Source organism: Sitophilus oryzae, unplaced genomic scaffold (genome assembly GCF_002938485.1).
Source record: "Sitophilus oryzae breed Bouriz unplaced genomic scaffold, Soryzae_2.0 scaffold_907_pilon_pilon, whole genome shotgun sequence".
Taxonomy (NCBI): domain Eukaryota; kingdom Metazoa; phylum Arthropoda; class Insecta; order Coleoptera; family Curculionidae; genus Sitophilus; species Sitophilus oryzae.
In genome coordinates this window covers 1,430,340-1,456,048 of record NW_022147536.1, presented here as the reverse complement: position 1 = coordinate 1,456,048, position 25,709 = coordinate 1,430,340, and the positions used below count along the sequence as shown (strand labels likewise).

The window sequence follows — 25,709 nt, the reverse complement described above, 5'->3', positions numbered from 1 at the left end:
GATATTTTGTCGAATTCGGCCTGCTTGATGAGATAAACGCAATTTTATTAATCACAATCAATAAAGTTAAAATAAAAATAAAATTAATAAATTATCTATTTTACCTAATTTGTTATTAAATATTATTACTATTAGTTATTATTAGTATTAGTCCAGCCTACAGCAATTTCAAATAAAATATAATGGCATTTAAGATGTAATTACAAAAAACCTACTTTTTTTAAAAAGTTTCAACATCCTGTAACTCTAAAACTATGCATGCACTTTCAATACCTGTGTTTATAGGACCTTTTTTTCATATTTTTTGATGGGGAATCAACGAGTACTTATTTAAAAGTTTTGCAAGTTAATGATATTAAATTTTTTTAAAAGTTGTTAGACTTGGATCAAGGCAAATTAATAAAAATGCGTAAAGGTGACCAAAATCGACAAAATATCAAGAGACAACTTTTAATCGGCATAAAACTGCTTACACTATTTCGCTAACAAGAGAAAAACAAGACAGTGGCGTACATTGTTTTTTTAGAAAAATATTTTAGTGATAACCCATATGCAGGTCCCTGGTGAATTTGTCGACACTTTTGTAGCTTTAAAATATGTCCCATTTATAGTAACTTTTACCCTCAAAATTTCATTCGAAACGCTAAAAATGCTTGGAAGAAAATTATAATAAATCGAAAAAATGTTAAAACTTTAACACCCTGTAGCTACGAAATAAATAATAGAATGGGACCTACGTTGATATGAAAAATAAATCTTATTATTTTTACGTGAGGAATCTCCCCACGAGAAATAATGACACATGTTTTTTGAAACACCCTGTATACTCGTTATTAGCAGTACAATTTTATTACGCTTTACATACATATGTACTTAAGTAATTGTAAATTATTACTATTTTTAGTTATTATTTGGCAGGGTTTTTATACTAGGTTCTAAATAAAATTTTTCATGTTATTTTTTTGGTTTAATTTAATTTAATAATCCATAGAATAAAGAAACAACTACGTGGATAAATCAACCAAAGAGTCAACCCCATAAGTTATAAGCATTAAACACTCGTTTCTTTCGATGTCAAAAGCCTGTTCACTTCTATCCCAACCCATGAATTGTCCTCTATTATTTATGAACTAATTGATAAATCTAATCTTAATATAATAGTCAAATCAGATTTAATAACAATAATTGAAACTTGTTTAGAACAAAACTATTTTCAGTATAACAATGAAATATTTAAACAGAAAGATGGGTTACCGATGGGTTCCCCAATTTCACCGTTATTCGCAGAAATATTTATGGCAGATTTTGAAAAGAAGCTATTTAAAAACAAGAGTAGTTTAATATCAAAATAAATTATTGGGCAAGATATGTAGATGACATTTTTTGTATTTGGTCAGGCACCGAGAGAAATTTAAACAGTTTTTTAACATTATTAAATTCAATTAACCTGAGAATACAATTTACTATTGAAAAAGGTATTAATACCATCAATTTTCTTGATGTTACAATTATAAAACAGTCTAATAGATTACGATTTGATATTTACAGAAACCCCACTACCACAGACACTGTAATACATAGTCAATCACACCAATCCTGGCAAATCAAAATGTCACCCTTTCATAGTTTAATTCATAGATTAGTAATGTTTCCACTGAGCCCAGAGAATTTTAAAAAAGAGTTAAATATTATTAAACAGATCGCCATCAACAATGGATATAAGTGTTCCCTTATTGATAATATGCTAAAGAAAAAACAAAACAAAATATTAATGAAAAATTTTTAATCCGCTAATTCTAAAGACAATAACAATTATCAACCTTTAAACTACATTCCTAATTTAACTAACAAAATATCAAATAATCTCAATAAAATAGGATGTAAAACTATTAACGTAAATAAAAGAAATTTAGGTCAAATTTTATTAAATAATAAAGACAAAACTAATGTCAAAAATAAGTCGGGTGTATATAGGGTGGATTGCAATACTGTGATGCCGTGTACATAGGCCAAACAGGTAGAAATTTAGATATAAGGATTAAAGAACATGTAAAGTATATTAATAATCTCCAGCATAGTTCTGGTCTTGCAACTCATTGTATAGTAAATAATCACAAAATTAATGAAAACTCAATTAAGTTACTACACAGAGAAACAAAAGGTAGACGTTTAAATTACATTGAACAGTTAGAAATACTAAAATCTGTTAAAAACGAAAATAATGTAACGACCAACAAGGATTTCTAAACACATTTTTTATTACTCCTATTGTAAACTCTCTGAACCCACCCCCATAGCAAATATATATATAGTTACAGTGTAGTTAGACGATTAGTTCTTAAAAAACTCTTGAAAAAGGCCTAACAAGCCGAAACATATATGTAGAGTTAAAGTTACTCTTATTAAAAGTTTTTTGATACATCTAAAAGCGTGTTTTATTAAAATACTAATATTAAAAAATATGTCTCCAACATCACAACATGCCATTTTCAAACCTTCTTTATTGCACTTATGAAACTTTCAATACGTTTGTCTTTTCCGAGGACCTTACTTTGCGCATGCGCATTAAAAGTTGCACGTATTTTCAAAATAATCATAATTTTATACTGTTTTAGAAAGCACAAATTATACATTGTTATGGAAACAAACTTTTCATTGTTATCATATTGTCATAATCATATGTCATAATTTTATTTCCATTGTGTAACGAGGCTTGTTTTTTGCGTTTTTTATTTTAAAAATTGTATTAATGACTCTTTCATCGACCGCTTTTATATAGCCAAAGATGCAACTGTGTTCAGTGAGAAGTTAATTTTAAGTTTGTGCAACTATATTTCTATTTTTTTTCGTTGGACTTTCTAAATGCTCGTAAAAATGACTAGAAAGTGTTTAGTGTGTGAAAGTTCTAATATAAAGGTCTCCGAATTATCTTTTCATAGGCAACTAAAGTATTCAGTTGTTCTTTTGTATTAAACCCCATGCATACTTTCTTGTTAGATTTCCTAAGAATATTGATATTCGTACGGAGGGGCTAAATGTATTCTTTATATAATTTATTTTTTGTGCCAGTAAACATTCAATTTATTGTTCAAATATATGCATTTTATAAATTAAATTTTTAAAATTAATGTTCAAATTTGGCGCGTGCACGATAGGTTCTCTACAAGGATAGATAGAGTAGAAGCACCGCATGTGCAACAAAAAAAGAAGATAAATGGAAGTCGTTGATATGTTTGCGACAGTTTCCATACTGATTTACTTATCCACGCAAGTATATATGATCCAGGGTTTTAAGTATCCAGGTTTCGCATGCATACGTGGTACACATTTGTCGAATGTTTTCTTCTTTAGGTAGAGTGGCATTGTAGATTTGAATATGATTGAGCTTCTTCCGTAAGTACTTGAATCAAATAATTTGAAATTAATTGAACTTCATAAAATATGTTAGTTAAATGGATTGAGGGATCGGTACTATAAATTAACACAATATTTAGTTATTAACAATTTTATTTAGAAGTATTATTGGATAAACATTAGAGTTGGGTGCGTATTCTAAAACATAATAACTAGACATTCGTTAAAAGAGTTTTTTTTCGCGCTAGTCACGTTTTGGTAACAAACAATTATAATAATAAAAGAATGGAGGTTTTACAATTAAAGATGGCGATACTTTGCGCGTTTTATATCTTAATTTATTAACCGAAACCAATACTTGAGGAAATTCAATATAAAAAAAAGAAGTTTTACAATAAAAGGAGAAATGTTATATACAATTTTACAACTTAAAAGCGACTGGGTTTTCTACTTAATACTAATATAGCACCATTAACGAACGATAGGACGGAGGAAAAGAGTTAATTTTATTATTTGTTTGTTTCACGGGGTTAGTTCTTATGCAGTAGTAAAACTCGTTTATAAAAAGTTAATTCTAGAATATAATCTAAACAGTTCTAGAGATTTAAGACAGAACGTTAAGAGACTCGTAAGAGAATCCATTTGAATTTGAGTTTCAGTAACTGAAATGTCAAATTAAAATTTAGTAAAAAGACAACATAAACTTGAAGATAACTTTTATATGAATCTGAAGTGCTGATCCAAAGAAAACTGAAGTTGTATGGACAACTAAGAACTACTTAGATAGCGACAGTCGTTTAGGCAAGAGTGTAAACTAAAGATAATATTGCCTTATTTAGCATAACTTTTCAATGTACGATGCACATTTGTTTGTTTAAATTGAAATTAAGTACCTATATTTCGAATCAAAAGTTGAAATGGCGATAATTATTTAGGCGATTATTTTGGCGAATAATTGAATTGCACATACTAGTTTCAAAAAGTCTTCGTGTCTTCTGTTGACAAATGGAAAGTATAAGCAGGCAATCTGCAATTTTTACTCACTTGAATTCAGTTTTTACTCATTTGAACTCAGTTTGAGTTCAGCGCATTTCAGGAACATTTTAGACATTGTGAATGATCGTAAACTAGAAAGTATAAAGTGTTTGAAACGACTAATTTATCCCACTAATTGCGAGCTTCTGAATAAATCTTTACGTACTTAAAATAGTTACTCAGACAAGAGCATAACATAAAGGTAAGTACATACGTCTATAGACATTATTCTCTTGTTTTATTGAAGTGAACCATAATGTTGCAACATACGATATGCATTTATTTATTAAACTTTTAAATAAATGTTTTTGAATCAACTATTTTGAAACTAATTCAACTACATAAAAACTGTTAGTTATAGAGAAATTATAAAGATTTTAAATCATGGAGAACAGGTTTTAGGAGAACAGGATGTAGTCTTACCATTTCTACAGTATTTTTAGTACCTTACAGTGTTCATATGTAAGTTGTTTGTATGTAGCATAAAATTAGTGGATTGCTTTAACCATTTTATTTTGTAATATTATGATAACGATTTCACGTTATTGAACATTTGAGTGAGACAATTTGAAATTGTGAGGCACTAGTCTACAGAAGTTAAAGATAATATCTTGCATTATTCAAATTTATCATAATGGTTGAATGTACGATACGAATTTATTTATTTTCCTGTCTTATTAATATCATGCTGCGGAAGGCTATAATGCTATGTGGAGGTAATTATCAGTCTTCAAAAATATAAATTTGGTTGATTTTTTTGCATTTGCATAGAATTTCTTATAAGCGAGTTTTACCACCTAGGGGGTGTTTATAGTTAAATTTTAACATGGCTTCCTATAGAACACTAAAAAGGTGTCACAAGACGGACGATGGCACACTAAGGGCGTGCATATCACAGCCGGGGGCGGCACGGTACGGTGTTGCCATTTTATTTTGTCCCACTGTTAATAGGCTTTAACTCTGGTATTTTCTGTGCTAGTACATTTATTAAAAATAACAAATTATATGCGTTTTCGAGTAAACAGTCAAGAATGTTTTAGCTCCAAAAATAAAGAAACTTGTAACCTATTAAAAGCGGTACAAAATAAATCGATAACAGTGTACACTTTCTAAGAGTTGATGGCAGCAGAACGTTAATCTCTACCGGACTTTTTGCTCTTCCTGAACCATCCTGCCGATTTGGCTGTGTCCCTCGGCATGGATACGGACCTGGAAACGTCTCTACCGCCTTCTTCTCGTGCTCTTCTGGAGATGGACTCGACTGAATGGCTTTTCGAGGATGGCATGCGGCGTTCCTCCCGATTGTTGTAGCGGGAATTCTCCCTAGGGAGTTTGTCTTTCTTCTTGTATAATGTTGCCGTGGAACCTGCGAAATAGAAAAAAAAAAGTTTAAGAAGATTTGTAAGTAAGTAAAATTGTTTGATCGGTCCTTTTTTATAAAGTAAATATTATCTTAATTAGTATTACTAGAGCAACACCATATTCAATACCCAGCTAGATATCCTGGAACGACTTAGTTTATCTAACGGGAGAATATACAAGGTGTCCCAATATTCCGTGGACATAGAACTACTACATTATTTTGTTATAAAATTACTGAAATCCTTAAATTAATTTTCTTGAGACATTTAGGTTCCGAAAACACTGAAGTTATGTTTTCATCTTGTTTAAAAAAACTTTATTTAGTCTATAGAGAAACGTTTCGGTCCACAATACAGCCTTCATCAGTGTTACATGTATCATAAAAAAATTACAAAAATTAATATCCAAAAACAGACAATCTATCACAGCACAATGACATGATTTTCACTAAAGTTTTTCGAACAATATAAATTTGTACAAGAAAAAGAGAAAAACAACACATTTTTATAAATTCTTTGTATCACTGATGAAGGCTGTATTGTGGGCCGAAACGTTTGTGTATACAGAAGAATAGATACGAACATGGTTAAATTGGGGCAAATTTACGCTTTAGGATGTTCACCAAGATGTCACCAAAAAAGTTTAAAAATTTCAAGGATTGCTGAGTTTTTTAGAAAAAACTGATTTTTTTGAAAATCAGTTTTATTTTTTCCTGTCGTTATTTTTTAGAAAATCTAAAAACTAATTACACATTCTCATAGCCACTTTATTAGGGCTATCTGATAATATTTTTAGATTTTCAAATTAGCTGATAATTTGTGAGATACAGAGGCCAACTTATTTTTTTTTAAATACGGACCTGCATTTTTTATTTCAGATTTTGAAAGACGTCGGTCGGTGTTATTTTTTTTTTGTTTCGGACATTTGAACACAAATTATTTAAACTAATTTCAAGTCCGGCTTTTTTTTTAAATATTTAATCTATTCATCGTTACAATATTAATAAGCTTTCAAACTTAACAATGACGTGGGGTAAAACATTTAATACCAAAAATCAAATGCAATAAAACAATAAAAAAAAATAATAGAAATATAATATAAACAATCATTTTCCCGGAATATGGATTGGAAATGGTAGAACAGTATAACGGCCAACTCGTTTAAAGAAGTCGATTTATTATTATATTATGCATTTTTTGCAGATTTCAAATTCACAATAAAAAGGTTAAAAATAATATCTTTAAATTGTTGATCTGGATATTATTTATTTAAATCTTCCAATTGGCTCAATTTTCCTTATTCAATGTTAGTTAGCGCTGATCAATTGCGATGAATGTAATCAGATTAAATAATTTAAAAAACCAGAGTCGGACTTGAAATTATTTTAAATAATAATTAAATACTTTTGTTGTTGTTGAGGTACCTAAAACAACAAAAAAATATCAAATGTGGCATATCACTGTACTCAGAAGACCGACTTATTTCAAAATCTGAAATAAAAAATGCAGGTCCGTATTTAAAAGAAATAAGTTGACCTATGTATCTAACGAATTATCAGCTAACTTTAAAATCTAAAAATACTATCAGATAGCCCTAATAAAGTGGCTATGAGAATGTGCAACTCAGCAATTCTTGAAATTTTTAAAACTTTTTTGATAGCATCTTGGTGAACATACTAAAATGCAACTTTGCCCCAATTTAACCATGTTCGTATCGATTACGGTTACCGAGACACCAATGCTCGTACCTCGAATTTGTAGCACCCTGTAGACTAAATAGAGTTTTTTTAAACAAGATGAAAACATAATTTCAGTGTTTTCGGAACCTAAATGTCCCAAAAAAAAATAATTTTAAGAATATATCGATACGAGGTTCAAGATTTAAAAATTCCTAACAAAAATTACTGAAATCTTTGTTGTTTTAAAATTCAACCCTATGTATGTTATTTAAAAAATCAATAGACTAATAAAATAACTTTTCAATGATATATCATGTTCCTATACCTATAAGCTTTCTGGTTTCTTAAGTAGATGTATTAAAAATTAACAACTCTATTAGTATAATCTCATTTCAAAAATGTAGCAAAAAAATAATTACTAGGTTATTGTTTATTACTAACCCCTCGGCACATCCTCCCTCCCCGACACGTTCTCCCTACTCCTACTCCTCCCCTTACTCCCCAACTTCTTCCCTTGCTCCTGCTGCGTCCTCCGCTTCAGCGTCGACCCGTCCGTACTCCTCGTACCCCCACCGCCGCCGTTCCGCGTCGCTCTCTGCTCGTACTTCCCCCTCCTGGCAGGAGGGGTAGGCGCCTGCGCCGCGTAGTCCAGCTCCAAGCCCTCGCGTCGGTGCCTCGGCCTCCAGGGCGCCAGCACGCTGAAGGAGCGCGACAGCGTCTTGACCTGGGGCTGCACCAGGCTGCTTGAGCCGCCGTTGGAGGTGAGGTCCTCGCGGGAGGCGGCGCGCCTGCTGCCGTGGCGTAGGTAGTCGGGGCCTGGGATGTCTCCCACTGGAAAGGTAGAAGAGTTTAGTGAATGTACAGGTTATCCCCCTATAGGTATATTTATATGCATAAAGATACAAAGATGCGGCTTTCACATCATTATAGTACTTTTTTATGAAACTGAAGATGATACGCATCGATTTGTCCTAGCCTAAAAATAAGTTATCAAAAGGGTGAAAACCTTTGAATAAAAAGATGAAGGAAGGCGAATAATGCTATCCATTTATCCATGCATGGTAGACGGAGGCGGAGTCCTAGGGTAGGGATCCTTAAGTCTATATATTTAGAAAATCAAAAAAAAAACCTCTAGAAATTTAAACGAGTGACTAACCTGCCTGCCTAATTTTAATTTTAATTTTATAATAATAATAACCTGTTTTTAATTTAATTTAACTTTTCCCTGGTGCCCTAGCCTTACCCCTGGTCATACCCGTTGATTGCATCCCCTTCTTCTCTGATTTTCCTTATATTTGATTACATTTTTTGTATTTTATTTTATATTTTTTTCCATCAATCTTTATATCATTTATGTATTTATACAGGTTGTCCCAGAAATAAGTGCAAGCATTTTAACTGGTAGTATAGTTCAGCGCCAGAAACACGCCTATGAGTTTTTTTTCGTGAAAAAAAAATTGAAAATTCGAAATTTTTTGGATTTTTTTTAGTTTTTAGTTAAAAATCATAATTTCTTTATAATATGACAACATAGGTATTAGATTAAATTTACAAGAAAGAAAATCCAGAAAAGATCCAGTGGTTCTCAAAATTTTAGCAAAAAATCATTTTTTTTTGGAAATTTTCAAAATAAAATAACTCCGTTATTTTGTACTTATTTGAAAAACGATAAAGAGAAAATATGTTTCCTTTATCGAGATCTACCACCCCTTAAAATACTTGCACTTATTTCTGGGACACCCTGTATATTTTTGAATATCTACGGGGCTGTGCGACATAAAAACATTTATTGTTTTGTATATCGGTTTTTTATAATCGCGACACAGTCCCTTTTACCTAATTTTTTGCTTTGTTTAATTTGTATATTAATATTTAAAAAAAGGTAAATTATATTTGAATTTGATTTGAAATTTTGTGGATTTGTAAGTCTTTACTGAGCTTATTTTATGTTATTTATTACTTATTCTACTGCTGATAGTTGTTTAAAGGTAGTAAATCTAGAAGGAAATTGTAGCAGAACTTAAATTAACAGTGACACTATAGCGATTTATCGAAAAAGACTGTAAAAGAGTTGGCTGTGTAGCGTACCTGTAGCTGCATGTAGGTATACGATGCTTCTCTGCGACTGCTGGCTGCTATCACCCTCTGTGGAGCTTTCCACCGAGCTGATATCTTGCCGCCTTCTCCTGGGCCTCTCCTCTCTTCTATATCTCGGGCTGGGAGATATAGGAGGCTTTAGATTGCTTCTACTGCCCTTTAGGTCTCTGGAGATAATAACACGTATATGAGTAACCTTGTCGTCTATACTAATATATAAAATCCTTAAGTGACTGACTCACTGATTAATCACGCGATCCTGCTCAAACCACTCAACGAAAGAAGCTCAATTTTGGCATACAAGTTGATTCTAGGGTGTAGAGGTTCGATAAGAAGGGATCTTTCGAAATTCCAGTTCCAAGGGGGTGAAACCACCCCTCAAATATTACAATATTTTTTATTTAAAAAACGGTCAAGTTTCCGAAAAAACGCTTAAACACGTATATTTTATTTTGTTTTTTACATATTTTAAGATTTTTTAAAAATGTTTGAAACAGGGTGTTTCGAAAAATCTGGTCATTGATTAATCACGATCCTGTTTAAAGCGTTTAACGTAAAAAGCTGATTTTTGGAAAACGCATTGACTTTAGGGTGTAGAGGTTCGATAAAAAGGGATTTTTCGAAACTCGAATTCTAAGGGGGTGAAACCACCCCTCAAATATTACAATAATTTTTATTTAAAAAACGGTCAAGTTTCCAAAAAAACGCTTAAACACGTATATTTTATTTTGTTTTTTACAGATTTTAAGATTTTTTAAAAATGTATACAGGGTGTTTCGAAAAATCTGGTCATTGATTAATCACGATCCTGCTTAAAGCGCTTAACGGAAAAAAACTGATTTTTGGAAAACGGATTGACTTTAGGGTGTAGATGTTCGATAAAAAGGGATTTTTCGAAACTCGAATTTTAAGGGGGTGAAACCACCCCTCAAATATTACAATAATTTTTATTTAAAAAACGGCCAAGTTTCCGAAAAAACGCTTAAACACGTATATTTTATTTTGTTTTTTACATATTTTAAGATTTTTTAAAAATGTATACAGGGTGTTTCGAAAAATCTGATCATTGATTAATCACGATCCTGCTTAAAGCGCTTAACGGAAAAAACTGATTTTTGGAAAACGGATTGACTTTAGGGTGTAGATGTTCGATAAAAAGGGATTTTTCGAAACTCGAATTCTAAGGGGGTGAAACCATCCCTATTAGAATATTTTTTATTTAAAAACCGGTGAGTTTTTCGGAAAAACTCTTAAACACGTATATTTTATTTTGTTGTTTTACATATTTTAAGATTTTTTAAAAATTTATGCAGGGTGTTTCATAAAATATGACCATTGAGTAATCACGATTCTGCTTAAAGTGCTTGACGTTTAAAGCTGATTTTCTGGCAAACGGACTGACTGTGGGGTGTAGAGGTTCGATAAGGAGGGGTTTCTCGAATCTCAAATTCCAAGAGGGTGAACGAAAAACGGTTAGTCTTTCCGGAAAACACTTGGACACGCATAATTTATTTTGTTTCTTTACATATTTTGAATTTTTTTATAAAATCATACAGGGTGTTCCAAAAAGTAGGGTAATTGATTAACCACGATTCTGCTTAAACCACTTGACGTAAAAAGCTTATTTTTGGCAAACGGATTTTTCGAAAGTCAAATTCCAACGAGATGAAACTACCCATCAAATATTACCTAGTTATAGTTATATAATAATATCTATATTGTTTTTTCTCATGCTGACATAAATGTGAGAAAATTTTATCCAGTTTGTATGTCAATGGAAATTCTTGCTTTGCTTTATCATCACCATTACAAATGATTAATTCGACGTGAACGAAGTCGCGGGTACACGCTAGTATATGATATGAGAGAAATTCTTACCTATCGGTTTCTGAAATATTCGTCAACGACTTATGTAAAGTTTCTGGTCTCCTGGTGCTTCTTTGGACCTCCTCAGAAATATTATGGAGGTCCCTGGTCGACTGAGCTCTTAGGCCAGGTCTGGCTTTGGGTGTTCTTAAACCTCTCAAACTATCACCGTTGGATTCTTGGTCGGTATCGCCGAAGAACCTCAAGTTTTTGTTCGAATTGGAGAATTTGTTGTGGGCTACTATCGTCTCTTCTTCTGTGCTGGTGTAGTTTGTATCTTTTTCCGCCTGAAATAATAAACAAGATGAGATGTTTGTTTGAAAGCGGTAGATTATGTTGTAGTTCACTTTTGATTTCGTACTACAGTAAAGATATCTGCAGACTGCAGATTGTTACAAAATAAAGCAATGCGTATTGCGCTTGCATGTGATAGGCTTGCTCCTGTTAGAACTATGTTGAACCCTCTGCGATGGTTATCTGTTTGGCAGAGCAACAACAATTGAACAGTCTAATATTGTATTGTCTAATATTTTTTTATTTATTCATGTTTTTACATATGTTAATGTAACTTATTAGCAATCAGGTAACAAGATTTCATTTTATTTCAAAAATATAACTTTTACTGCATTATTTCAAAGAGATAATGATGCAGTAAAATGTCTTCTGCCTGACATTTTTTTTTTGTTTAATCATTATTTTTTATATTATCCTTTATTTTTTATTTTATCCTTTATTTATTCTTTCTTTCCTTTAAAACGGTCAGATATATTACTGACCGAAAAAAAAAACTAAAAATTCAAATAATCTAGTTACAAATTCCTTAAAAATCATTAGACTCGACTGATAGGTATATGCCTAATAAAACACAATAGTAGTGTTGTTGAACACTACTATTTAAATTTTTCTTACCTTATTAGATTTTCGTCTGGTAATTCTGTCCAAAGATTTGAACCAGCTGTTGTTGTGGCTTATCTCAGACGTGGTTTTCCTTGAAGGTTGCCTTGTTGGACTAGGACTAGGGGTTGAAAGTCGTCTTCTATTCTTATAATCGGAATTCTGAAACAAAATATGCACATTAAAAATTGATGTTTTTATTAGGTTATTAAATACCTATTAGATTATAATGAATTTTTAATCGTACACTATGTCAACAGCGAGTCTTGGGTCGTTATACCGTGCTGACAACTCTTACGTTTGTGTCGATATATATTTACATGTGTGGAAGTAAATCGCATATGAATCTTATTAAGTGAGAGTGAGATAAAAGCTACGGTGTGACGTTACGGCGTTGTCACATTTCTCCGGCACGCCTTTCCCTATCAAGTAAAGTAAAATCACGATCGCAAACCGCTTATTTTAAAAAGACTTTTTTTTTGAAAAGATAATTAGATAAAATTATATGTTTCTGAGCATCTGAAATGGAATTATAAAGATATACTTAAGGTGGCCATACTTTTTATAACGAAAGTACGTCAGTTATCGCGATAATTTAAAAACTCAATTTTTTTAACACAAAACACGCGATAACTCAAGAACCATTTTAGATATTGAAACTTTTTTTTATTTTGAAGTTCTGATCTTTTACAAGAGAAAATGGGTTCTGATCTTTACAAATGAGAAAAATTCGATAGGCTTGTTTTTTCCATTCAATTTTTTTAAAAACCCGTCTATTTACTTTTAGTGCATAGCAATTTTCAGCAATCGTGTAACTTTTTTAATTGTAAAGATATTCACATACTGTCGGCGAAGAAAATATAGCAGAAATATTAAGAAAGTATTTGAAAAAAAACTACAATCAATTATTTCTAATGAATTACGTGATATCGATTTTTGAGTTCTAATAGCGCGACCACTGTCGAACACCAACTTAATTCCACTTATTTTTACCAAAAGTGCAAGTATTTCTACTACTGATAATTCTACTACGAAAGTTACAACGACTTGTTAATAAATAAACAAATAAAGTATGACGAGACGTAATTAAATCGTGAAGCTGAACGCATGATATACACCATTCTCTAGAATTTTATGCACTGATTGGGTCGACCCATAGACGACTCGAATTTAGACGACATAGACCCATAACATTATGGGTCGACCGGTCGCCCGCGAAGAATCTTCTGTATCCTCTTCCACGTCTCTTAGCAATGTGCACAGATTCTCGGTTTATTTCATACGTTTGGCAACGTTTTTACTGTTCTCTCTTTGTTTAGTATAGTAGTCTATAAAATGAATAACTTTGAATTTTGACCGTTATTTTTTACCAACATGGCAAAAATAAAATCCCTCTATCAAAAAAATTACTGATATTCTTTAAATTGAGTGCCTGAACGAATCAGATAGGTAACTCTTTTTACTTTCGTGAAATAGAAAAGGAAAATAATAAAACAAGTGACAGTTCTTCCTCTTCTTGCAAAAATCAACACGAAATGTTATAATTGTCAAAAGTAAAATGTCATCAGCTTTTGACATTTTTAAATATCAGACCAATGCCGTCTCTAATAGAACAGCCTCGCAGCGAGATTTATGACGTCACGCTAGTTAGATACTACGGATTAATTAATAAATATGTTATAGAATACATGGAAAACATAATTATTCCTCATATTTTTGGTTTGTATTTTAAAAATGATATATTTTACATGAAATATACATAATATACAGTTAATAAATACAATATATATACCTATTTATCGTAATAAATACTTTGGCAAATAAACTATGAACATACAAATGCATAAAATGTTTTACAATTTACAAATAATGAATAGGTACATAAGATAAGGGGTAAAATGTAAAATATATTTTAAATTTTGGGGTTTGAAAATCGATATAATTTAACATTCAATATCTACTAATAGTGATGTATTATTATTTGCATTCACAAAATTTATATGTATATTTTGCAAGTATCAATGTTCGAAAAATTATATTTGCAAATAATACAATATCATAGAAAAAAAGCGTCAGCGATGACTATGAAATAAAGATAGCTGTCATTTTATATGTAAAATTATTCTAAAATTTTTGATATTCTTAGGATTTAGGTTCGGCAAAAACGCTGATTAAGTTTTCATTTGGGTTTTTACTATTTTTATTTGGTTAAAACCAACCTATTTTTATTTAGGTAAAAACGTTTCGGCTAACATTATAGCTTCCATCAGTGTTGTGTCATATGAAAAAAATAGTGTCGAATATAATGCAAAAATTTCCATATTAAAAATATTCACACCACATACCACATAATGTTTACTGCAATTAATAAACTAATATAAACTTGTCAAAAGATGACCACATATTTTTAAAATTATTCTTAACACTAAAACTATCTATACATTGACTATGGAGTACGATTTCAGTCATAGTCAATGTAGATAGTTTTAGTACCTTTTTAACCATACAAATGCAGGAAATGTTTTACAATATACAAATAATGAATAGGTACATTGACTATTGCTGAAATCGTACTCCATAGTCAATGTAGATAGTTTTAGTGTTGAGAATAATAATTTTAAAAAATATGTGGTCATCTTTTGACAAGTTTATATTAGTTTATTAATTGTATTAATTGCAGTAAACATTTGTGGTGTTAGGTTAGGTTGTGAATATTTTATATGTAATTTTTTGGATTATATTCGACACTATTTTTTTTAACATATTTATTAATCCCTAGTATCTAACTAGGGATTAATAGCATGACGTCATAAATCTCGCTCCGAGGCTGTTCTATTAGAGACGGCATTGCGTGAACATGGCCGCAAGTTGCTAACCCTGCTAACCCTTTGCTAACCTAATAAAATTAACACTAGAAAAGCCCGCGGGAACTGTCAAATTCAAAGTTATTCGTTTCACAGACTATACCTTATAAACGCATTGTACTCTTCTTACATACGGATATCTCGACCCAAAACTAACCTTTGCCGGCCCTTATTATAATTGTCAACCTTGTAAATGACATCCATCTGTTTTATTATAATGAAGAACGTATCCTAAAACATTTCGTGTATGAGTATGACATTTTCAAAACAATCTGAACAAATTTTGGTCATACAAATCCCATGGTATTTCCAATTAAAGGAGGCCTAAATAACAAAAAAAAATCCCAAAGCCTACCACCAAAAAATCCAAGTCTGATCGGGTACCACCCAAATCGAATTGTAATCAGATTTAAATTGATCTCGACATAGAAAGTTTTTTTTTCGGCCAAAGCACACGAGTCGAACCCAGTTGTAATTGGATTGGAGCTGCTGGGCCCTGTATAAAAACAAACCCATTATTTTCGGTAGGTAGAAAGAAGAGATTAGCTGAGATGTTACTCAGAGTAACGAAGGATTAAACATGTCAACATTTCCAAAAATTAAAAGGTTGAGAAGAATTTTAAAGAATGTGTCAAGAATTTTATTTTAGCTATGATTGATTGATCCAAAAGAGGAAGTAGGTACAGGCAGGGGGGTGACAGTAAACCGGAAAATTGGAAACAGTTGTGGCGCGGTTCTACCCAGGCAGAAAGCATGGCCTTCTAGACTGTCCTAGAAAAAAATCTGAATATTTCTATATGATTTCTGTCAATTTCTGCTACGGAACATTTTTATGCACGTCGGCGTCCTGTTCTTTTGTCTTTTATCTGTGTGTCAGCGTCAGCTCCCGAGGCCTCTGGCAAGGTCGGGCGCCATTTTAATTTTTGCCGTTTAGATTTGATTGGAAGTTTGTTTCTGATATTTCGGCTGAAATTTATAAGTACAAAGATGTTTTTTGGTATAAAGTTCCTTGTTAACACTTTAATAAAGTATATATGATATTAATTACATGAAGAAAATGATGAAATCGACGTTTCGGCGTGTAGCAGGTATGGGCCATATTATAGGTAAAAATAGGTAATATATTAACTGTTTTTATATTTTTTTAGCTTTAAACCCAAGGATCTTGGGATATTCTTTCAAGGATTTTTCCGTATCTCTACTTTAAAGACTGATCGGTGATTTTGAGCAATTGAAAGCAAGTTATACAAGGTAAATTATGATTATTGAACTATTATTAGCCTACGTTAAATTTCTACAAGATGAACAGAAATGCGTAATTACATATCACATAGGTACCTATTATGTATTTTCATAGCAATAATGCTATAAATCTATGTATGTAGATTATTTTTAAAATACAAATGAGGTATTAGATGTATATGTATCATATTTTTTATTCATTTTATTTTCATTCAAGTCCTGTTTGATTTAATTCACAAAAGTCTTATGTAGGTACCTATATTTATATTTTTTACATATTTTTTTTGATTCCAGGTTTTGTGTGGGTTCCGGTTGCCTTTTTCCTGCTTCCAGTTATTTATCCGTGAAGCTGTGAAAACATTTATTTATCTTCAAGTTTCTGTAAGTCAATGCACTGTTACTTTACTAATTCGCTTTAACACAGCATCTCTGATATTATTTAAATATTTAATATTGATACAGTAGTTTATTGGTTTATAGCTCTTTAATTGTGTTGATTTGCATATTTACATTGTTCTAAATTCCAAATAAATATTTTTGAGTAATTTTGTTGTATTATTTACTACTAGAAAGAGTAAAAAGTATATTAACCCTCATTTAAACCTCCTGAACAGCCCGCCATTAAAAACCGGAAACGGAAATAAATTTCATAAAATTGAAATTGTCATGTCTATGTCATGTCAAATGTCCCAGCCGCCATATCTGAAAATTAGTTACCCAGGCAGCCACGCTGTTTCCATAATTTAACATTGACTTGACACTTCTTCTTGTATTTATTATAATGGGTACAGGGACCTCATTTAAGTGTCTCCCTATTTATAATTTTTCTGTTCAGCGCTGCCAGATTGTGATGGATTTATGAGATGAATCTTAATTTAAAAGTGACAAACAATATATTTATTGTAGTAGTTTAGGCTTTCGCGGCCATCGTTTGAAGAATTTTGGTTTTTCGGGTTATTAGGCCGTCGTCGGTTAGAATTGCTTCCTAACGTTTCGCTAGCACGAGTGGCTAGCATCTTCAGAGGTGTGTTTGCTCCGATTGCTCACACTAGACTGATGGTGTGAGTCTAGTGTGAGCAATCGGAGCAAACACACCTCTGAAGATGCTAGCCACTCGTGCTAGCGAAACGTTAGGAAGCAATTCTAACCGACGACGGCCTAATAACCCGAAAAACCAAAATTCTTCAATATATTTATTATATCATTTTTTAAAGATTTTTACGTTTTATTTTTAATTTAATAACTAAAATTTTAGTAACGAATTGATTTATTTAGTTTATAGCGTATTTTACTTATTACATATTGGCCTTGTTTATATATATTGGCAAACACTAGTCCATTATGAATATTATTCTAAGCGTTATTATGGGTTATTTATCTATTTATTGTGCTATTAATGCACAAACTAATAATCACAGAATTTGATAAAAACTAACGTAGAGATAACTTTGAAAGCGGTGTAATGTGCTTATCAATCAAACTTACTTCTCTGACTGCAATCAAGGCTAATAAAAGACCTTATTGTCACGTTCTCGTTCCAAATAGTTTATCAGGGAAGCTATAGTCTGTGAAACGAATAACTTTGAATTTGACAGTTCCGCTGGCTTTTCTAGTGTTAATTTTATTAGGTTAGCAACTTGCGGCCATGCTGATGCAATGCCATCTCTAATAGAATAGCATCGGATCGAGATTTATGACGTCACTCTAGTTAGATATTATGGATTAATAAATATGTTGTAGAATACATGGAAAACATAATTACTCCCCGTATTTTTGGTTTGTATTTTAAAAATGATATAGTCACAACATATATACCTACTTATAGTAATAAATACTTTGGCAAATAAACTATGAACCATACAAACGCAGCAAATGTTTTACAATATACAAATAATGAATAGGTACATAAGATAAGGAGTAAAATGTAAAATATATTTTAAATTTTGGGGTTTTGAAAATCGATATAATTTAACAAAAAACATTCAATGTCTACTAATAGTGATGTATTATTATTTGCATTCACAAAATTTATATGTATATTTTGTAAGTATCAATGTTCGAAAAATTATATTTGCAAATAATACAGTAGCATAGAAAAAAAGCGTCAGCGATGGTTATGAAATAAAGATCGCTGTCATTTTATATGTAAAATTATTCTAAAATTTTTGATTTTCTTGGGATTTAGGTTCGGGAAAAACGCTGATTAAGTTTTCATTTGGTTTTTCATTATTTTTATTTGGTTTAAAAAAAAAACGTTTCGGCTAACATTATAGCCTTCATCAGTGTTGAATGCCTTCATCATATGAAAAAAATAGTATCGAATATAATCCAAAAAATTACATATAAAATATTCACACCACACACCACATAATGTTTACTGCAATTAATAAACTAATATAAACTTGTCAAAAGATGACCACATATTTTTTAAAATTATTATTTTTAACATTAAAATTATCTACATTGACTATTGAGTACGATTTCAGCCATATATTTATTAATCCGTAGTATCTAACTAGCGTGACGTCATAAATCTCGCTCCGAGGCTGTTCTATTAGAGACGGCATTGGTCTGATATTTAGAAATGTCAAAAGCTGATGACATTTTACTTTTGACAATTATGATATTCCGTGTTGATTTTTGCAAGAAGAGGAAGAACTGTCACTTATATTATTATTTTCCTTTTCTATTTCACGAAAGTAAAAAGAGTTACCTATCTGATTCGTTCAGGCACTCAATTTAAAGAATATCTTAATATATAAGTTTAAATGCTTCGGCATATTTTCAACACACAATTTCAGGAAATGCACTAAAAAAACTCGAAAATTTAGTTCTTCGAAGAATTGTTTGTGCTTAAAAGTGCAATATTTAAAAAAAGTCTATGAAAATAGGCAAAAAAACGAGAATTACTCACAAAGATTCGACAACAACACGATATTATACAAAATAATGACTGATATTAGGATAATTGTCAAATAATAAACGACAAGCTCGCTGAAAACGGCGCAATGTGACCAACATAGCGATAATAAGCTGTGAATGTCTGATACGATTGATGACGTGCATCGGAAAATGTTTTGCGATTACAATAGAAAGATTTTCTAATGTAATTTTTTGCAAGGATGCCGATTTGCTAATTCAATTTTTTTTAAAGCGTCAATTTTGACAGATACATTTTAAAATACCTAGATAAAAAATACATTATTACATTATTTTACTATCTTAAAATAGGGAACAGGAAAATTTTAAATTGGGTGAGACACTTAAAGTAATTCTGGAACATTTCATTTTTAAATGTCTATAATATATATATAAAAGGTATACTAAACTATATATTTTGGAAATTAGCTAAAATATGTCTACTAGAAGATGCTAAAATATGTGGGGGTTTCAATTTAAAACAAATCAAGATGGCGTCGTATCTGTCAAAATTTCAAATAAAAAATCGGCATTCTTGTGAAAAATTACATTCAAATATCTTTTTAGTATCTTACAATAGGAAACAAGAAAATTCTAAATTGGGTGAGACACTTAAAATGATTCTGGAACAGTTCATACTTCATTTTTAAATTCACTGTATATCGAAAACGGTAAGCGCAAATATATTTGTTTCCATTTAAAAAAAATCAAAATGACGTCGTATCTGTCAAAATTGACGCTTTAAAAAATTTGTGGCAGAAAACCGGCGTTCACGCAAGAAAATATATTAAATCTTTTTACTATCTTAAATAGGAAACAGGAAAATTGGGAAAATTGTAAATTGAGTGAGACTACATTTAAAATGATGTCCCTGTACATAAGACTTCGTTGTGAAAACGAATATTTTATATATTTTTTGTCGCTCTGAGTGTAGACCAAAGGCAATAAAAATAGCAATAAAAAAGAACATACACCTCATTATCTCTAATTGGTCCTTTGTCTGGAGCGGCACAGAAAAAAACATGACGATGATTTTTTGTAAAATACCGATAAATTCTTTTATAAAAGGGTTAACAATGGCTATCTCACATAACTGAAAAGAAATGTTGCGCTATTAATTGTTAAATTGCATAATAGCATATATATATATAATATATAACCAATCATATCGTATAATTCGCGTGCTAACCGGATAATTTGCGAACATTTTTAAAATATATTTGTTTCTTTAAGCAGTAACCGATTGTGTTGGTTAATTCGCGTTTTAACCGGATAATTCGCGAAGTAACTAATTTCGCGTATTTCCCGTAACATTGATATAAAAAATAAATCTTATTTTTACATGATGAATCTATGAGAGATGGCACAGGTTTTCTAAAACATCCCGTTTTATAGCTGCAGATTCATCTGCAATTTTGTCAGAATTTACACAAATGGATGAATTCGCATACTTTTTAAATATCAACTTTGAAAGTACTTTTTTTGTTTGAATCAGGGTTATTATGTTTTAAATATGATCAAACCTTGGAAAAGTTAGACTCCATTGTCTTGTACAAAGTAGAATATTAAACCTAAACCGAGAGCGAAAAAAACACTTAACTAGAGACCAACGCCTATTGGAAGGGTCCGAAAAATGCCTAACCCCACCTCTCCGCTGGGCACTTGATAACATTGTTCGGATTTCTTAAGTGCCTCGGCTAAGAAAGAAGTCATAAAATCCTCCTTCTTGGCCGGTACTCGCTCTGAGCTATCTGCGTTCGCCATCTTCATTGTGCGCCGAACAATTTAAGACATTATTGTTTTCCACCACTTAATGCGGAATCAAAAAGGAACACGAGATGCAAGAATGAGGAGAATAAAAATGGAAACGGTGGAACGTTTTACCCCAACACAAGGAGACAAAATTTCAAATGAATCTGCAGCAAAACTTGTCAGTGGCTAGAACTGTTTTATTATGCTTATTACACTTTTTGCGTCGCACCTAAATATGCCCTTCCTTTCTGGGGGTACGTGTTGTGCGAATCAATTTGACCGCATTTTCAAGCTCCAGAAGAGAGCTGTTCGATATTCGTTGGGTCTAAAACAGCAGAACTCATTGCCAGGACTTTTAAAAAAAATAATAATATTAACTCTTCTTCGTTATTTATATTTGAATCTGTTTGCCTAATACGTAAGCATGTATCAGCTTCTCAAGAAAGGCCATCTCACACTTATCCACTCAGGAACGCGGAGCAAGATCTTTATCTACCTACCCCACGCTCCTCAGAGTTAGTTAAAAGTTCAATATTATACAACTCGAAGAAAATGCACAATCACCTGCCATTTGAAATCAAATCCATAACATCATTTTCTTCATTTCGCAAAGCATTGAAATCTTATTTACTAGACAAGGCTTTCTACGCCGTAAATGACTTATATTTTGATAATCGAATTTGATCTTGTAAACACTGGTCTAATATTTGCTATTACTATATTTACTATAAACTTGCTAAATATTTTTGAATCTTCTTTTTATTTTTTTATTCTTTGGCACCCTAAACATTTATAAATGTTTATTTTAAACAATAAGACTGACAATGTAATTTGTATACTTGTTTTGTATTCTCTTTTGTTTGTTTACTTTACCTTTGTCTACAAATTGTAAATTTTTTTGACAATAAAGGCATTTATTTATATTTTTGTGAAATATATCGGGTGAGGCATCGTCATTGAAAACATAGGAAATCCTATGCAAATTTTGAACTGTCCGAATATTAGCTCCTCTATTGATTTTAGGGTGAAGTCGTAAGTAGTTTTTTAAAGGCCTGCGTATCCCTATATAGGGTGGTTCACGGCGATGGTACGTTAGACGTTTATGGACAACCGGTGATAGATCTTTTTTGAAAATTAAAATTTTGACATAAAGGCACCTGCTCCATCTTTCTAAAATATTTTTAACATTACAGTGTTATTGCATCATTTGAAAAGTGGTAGCATCTTTTTTATTTTAAATTGAACACCCAGTATATTATTATATTTTTGGAAACTACTTTTATATCTCATAATTTTTCTATTATACTAATCTATACCTATCTCTAAGATAAAAAATGAAACGTGTGTAAAACTGACAAAAAGATGATCGTGAATAAGCATTGGTAAGATTATGAATTAAACATTTTTAAAGTTGAAATTTGGGTTATGACAATCTTACACCATTTGTTACCATGACAATTTTAAAAAACTCTAATTAAGGGGCTTAGAATAAAAGGGGTACAAGTGACTTTTTGTTTTAAATGGACTTAAGTATGTACAGGGTGGTTGAAATTGGTCTGTTTTAACAGGGAAGACCTATTTCCTGACTAGATAGAGCAAAACCGACGTAGATGTCATGGGCTCGATTTCTGAGACACGCTTAATGGCATAAACCGCCTGTTGATATTTTCACTGCCAACTGAGATACGGGGTCTTTTTGATTTTTTTACCATTTTGAAAATTGCCCATAACTTTTTTAATTCGCGGAATAATAAAATTCTGTAAAGACGTTCTTAAGGCACTTTTTTAACCACAATCCAGTGGCGTAGTCGGTTTTTTTCTATACTTGCTCTTTTTGTCAGAAATAATAAAAAATATAATTATTTAAATGAAAATCATAGTTGGCTATGACCTTAAAAAAATCTGATGTTTAACCCTTTGCAACGATATAAAGTTACGGGTATTTATTTCTAACAATGAGAGAAATATTAGGGTTTTTTATCTGTGTATCGAAGCGGGCTTTGATTTTGTGTTGACCTAGTTGCCTAATTATTTTTTATCGCCAATTTAATATTCTATATTATTATTTATCTGCAAAATTAAAGAGTTTTGAAAAGATAAATGAACATTCTGTATTAGTTTTACCAATTACAATTAAAACGTCATTAAATGGAGAAATTATAGAGAATCGGATTGAAACAAGGGACCCCATAACTTCTTTCGATTTTTTTATGGGGAAAATTAAAAGACCTTATATATAAAGGAGGAACCATTGGGACGAGAGAAGAATTGCAGAAGGCTACTGGGCAAGCTTTTGGACTTATTACACCAGTTCGCCTAATAAATCGCTGTAACTCTGTGCGCAAAAGATGTTTATTATGTATTCAACAAGGAGGTGCTCAGTTTGAACATCTGATGATTTTGTTTAGAAAACTATATTCGTCAATCAAAAAATATGTTTTTAGCTTTGTTCTTTGTTTATTGTATCGATTTCAATTGTAATTACTAAAACTAATATAGAATATTAATTTGCCTTTTCAAAAGTCTCTAATTATGCAGATAAATAATAATATAGAATATTAAATTGCGATAAAAAATAATTAGACAACTAGATCAACATAAAATCAAGGCACACTTCGATACAAAGATGAAAAACCTAATATTTCTCTCATTCTTAGAAATAGGTACCCATAACTTTATATCGTTCGAAATGGTTAAACGTCAGCATCTTTTAAGTTCATAGCCAAGTATGATTTCCATTTAAAAAATATTTTTTATTATTTCTGACAAAAAGAGCAAGCGTAGAAAAAAATCACTATGTCACTGGATTGTGCTTAAAAAAATGTCTTAAGAACGTCTTTACAGAATTTTATTATTCCGCGAATTAAAAAAGTTATGGACAATTTTCAAAATGGTAAAAAAATCAAAAAGACCCTGTATCTCAGTCGGCAGTGAAAATATCAACAGGCGGTTTATGCTATTAAACGTGTCTCAGAAATCGAGCCCATGACATCTATGTCGGTTTTGCTCTATCTAGTCAGGAAATAGGTTTTATCTGTTAAAACAGATCAATTCCGACCACCCTGTACATATTTCGATACTTTAGATACCAATTTATTTAGTACAAAAGGAAATTTAGTAAATTCTACACACCATTCTACTTAGTACCACTGTAGAATTTACTTAATTCCATTTTATACTAAATAAATTGGCACCTAAAGTTTTTTTTTCTGACTAAAACAACCCTCAGAACCTTTATGTGTCTCCTTCTGGAACCGCATTACCATTACTTCAGAAGGAGATGCATAATCAATTCTTATTTTTATTTGCAGAATATGTAGGCCGAAGTTTCCTGACTACAATTCGGACCATCCTATATAATAATCATATAAGACCTTCGATAATAAACTTTTTTAATAAATCAGCAGCAACTTAGCATTATTTATGTTTGCTACTGAGTTGTGTATCTTGGGTAGCTTTATAAAATAAGGTTTAACGATTTATAATATTTGTGCGAGTTTAAAACATATTATGTTTATAGCGGGCGTCTGTATTTAAAATAATGAGATGCGTATTTCTTAAAACGTAAATATCGCTTGTTCTTAATATTTTTCTATTTTTTTTTCAGTTTTTTTTTAAATGTGATAAATTGACTAGAAAATCAAATCGCCATGGGGGGCAGTACGTGAGAAGTGAAAAGAAATCTGTCGTTGTCAAAAATTAATTATTAGTCCCTTACTTGTTGGCAGTACGAAGTTAACAGATGTGTTATTTTATTTGTGTAACAGCTTTCTAGTTTACTAGGTAAAATATTAATCTCTTTTCCAATTTTTTAACCTGTTTTATCTGCCACATATTATAAGCTAAATGTCACAAACACCCCTATTTTAGTCCAAGCTTTATCGTCACAAAAAACGTATTTTTCATTTACAAAAACCGTAGAAAGCAAAGCATTTTTTTATACAGGGTGGTCTGAACAGTATTCCGGAAACTTCGACAGCATATTCTGCAGATAAAAATAAGTAAAAAGGTTCGTATAAATGTATGTCCTAAATTGCTTAGTTTCGGAGATACAGGGTGTAGAAGTTACATTTTTATTTCGATTTTTTCCAAATAATTTCTGAAGTAACTTCAATATATGGATGAAAATTGACGTCTGGGAGTTTTTTGACACGAGAAATTTTATTTTGATGTAAATATGACTCCTCTTTGTAGGGTGCGCCACCTACATGTGTTTTAACTGTTTTGAAGAGTAATAACTTTTCGTCCGTACCTGTATAAAAGTGAAAAAAATATACATTACATGTCATTATTGACAAAAAATAAATACAATAAGTAGATACTTATTTGACTGAAATGATAAATTTGGGCACTTTTTATTCTTTTAAATTAGTCATAAATTTTTCTTCGAAAAAATGATCATAAAACAGTTTCTGTTGAACTTTTGACACAAAATCATTTCAAATTTATGATTGCAGTCTAATAACTATCTAGTCAACATGTTTAATTTAAGTCAATGATGACCGGTATTGATAATTTGGATTCAAAATATTTCGTGAACCATTACACGGTAGCGATTTTTAACAAGAGACCTTTTTTACGTAAAAAACGTCGTAAATGTGTATTTTTTACTCAGTAATTTTATACAGGGACGGACAAAAAGTTAT

At 31.2% G+C, this 25,709-nt stretch overlaps 1 protein-coding gene across 2 annotated transcripts in view; it reads right to left on the bottom strand.

The window, feature by feature from the left end:
• Positions 1-3,489: 3,489 nt before the first annotated feature.
• Positions 3,490-25,709, bottom strand: part of LOC115890696 — a 317,145-nt gene continuing 294,925 nt past the window's right edge. For both annotated transcript variants that reach the window (XM_030911002.1, XM_030911001.1), the window contains exons 11-15: positions 12,302-12,448; positions 11,405-11,679; positions 9,518-9,693; positions 7,871-8,260; positions 3,490-5,755 (exon numbers count right to left, since the gene is read on the bottom strand). In XM_030911002.1, the coding sequence (XP_030766862.1) occupies positions 5,523-5,755; positions 7,871-8,260; positions 9,518-9,693; positions 11,405-11,679; positions 12,302-12,448 (1,221 nt within the window). In that variant the 3' untranslated portion in view covers positions 3,490-5,522. The remainder of the gene's footprint in view (positions 5,756-7,870; positions 8,261-9,517; positions 9,694-11,404; positions 11,680-12,301; positions 12,449-25,709) is intronic.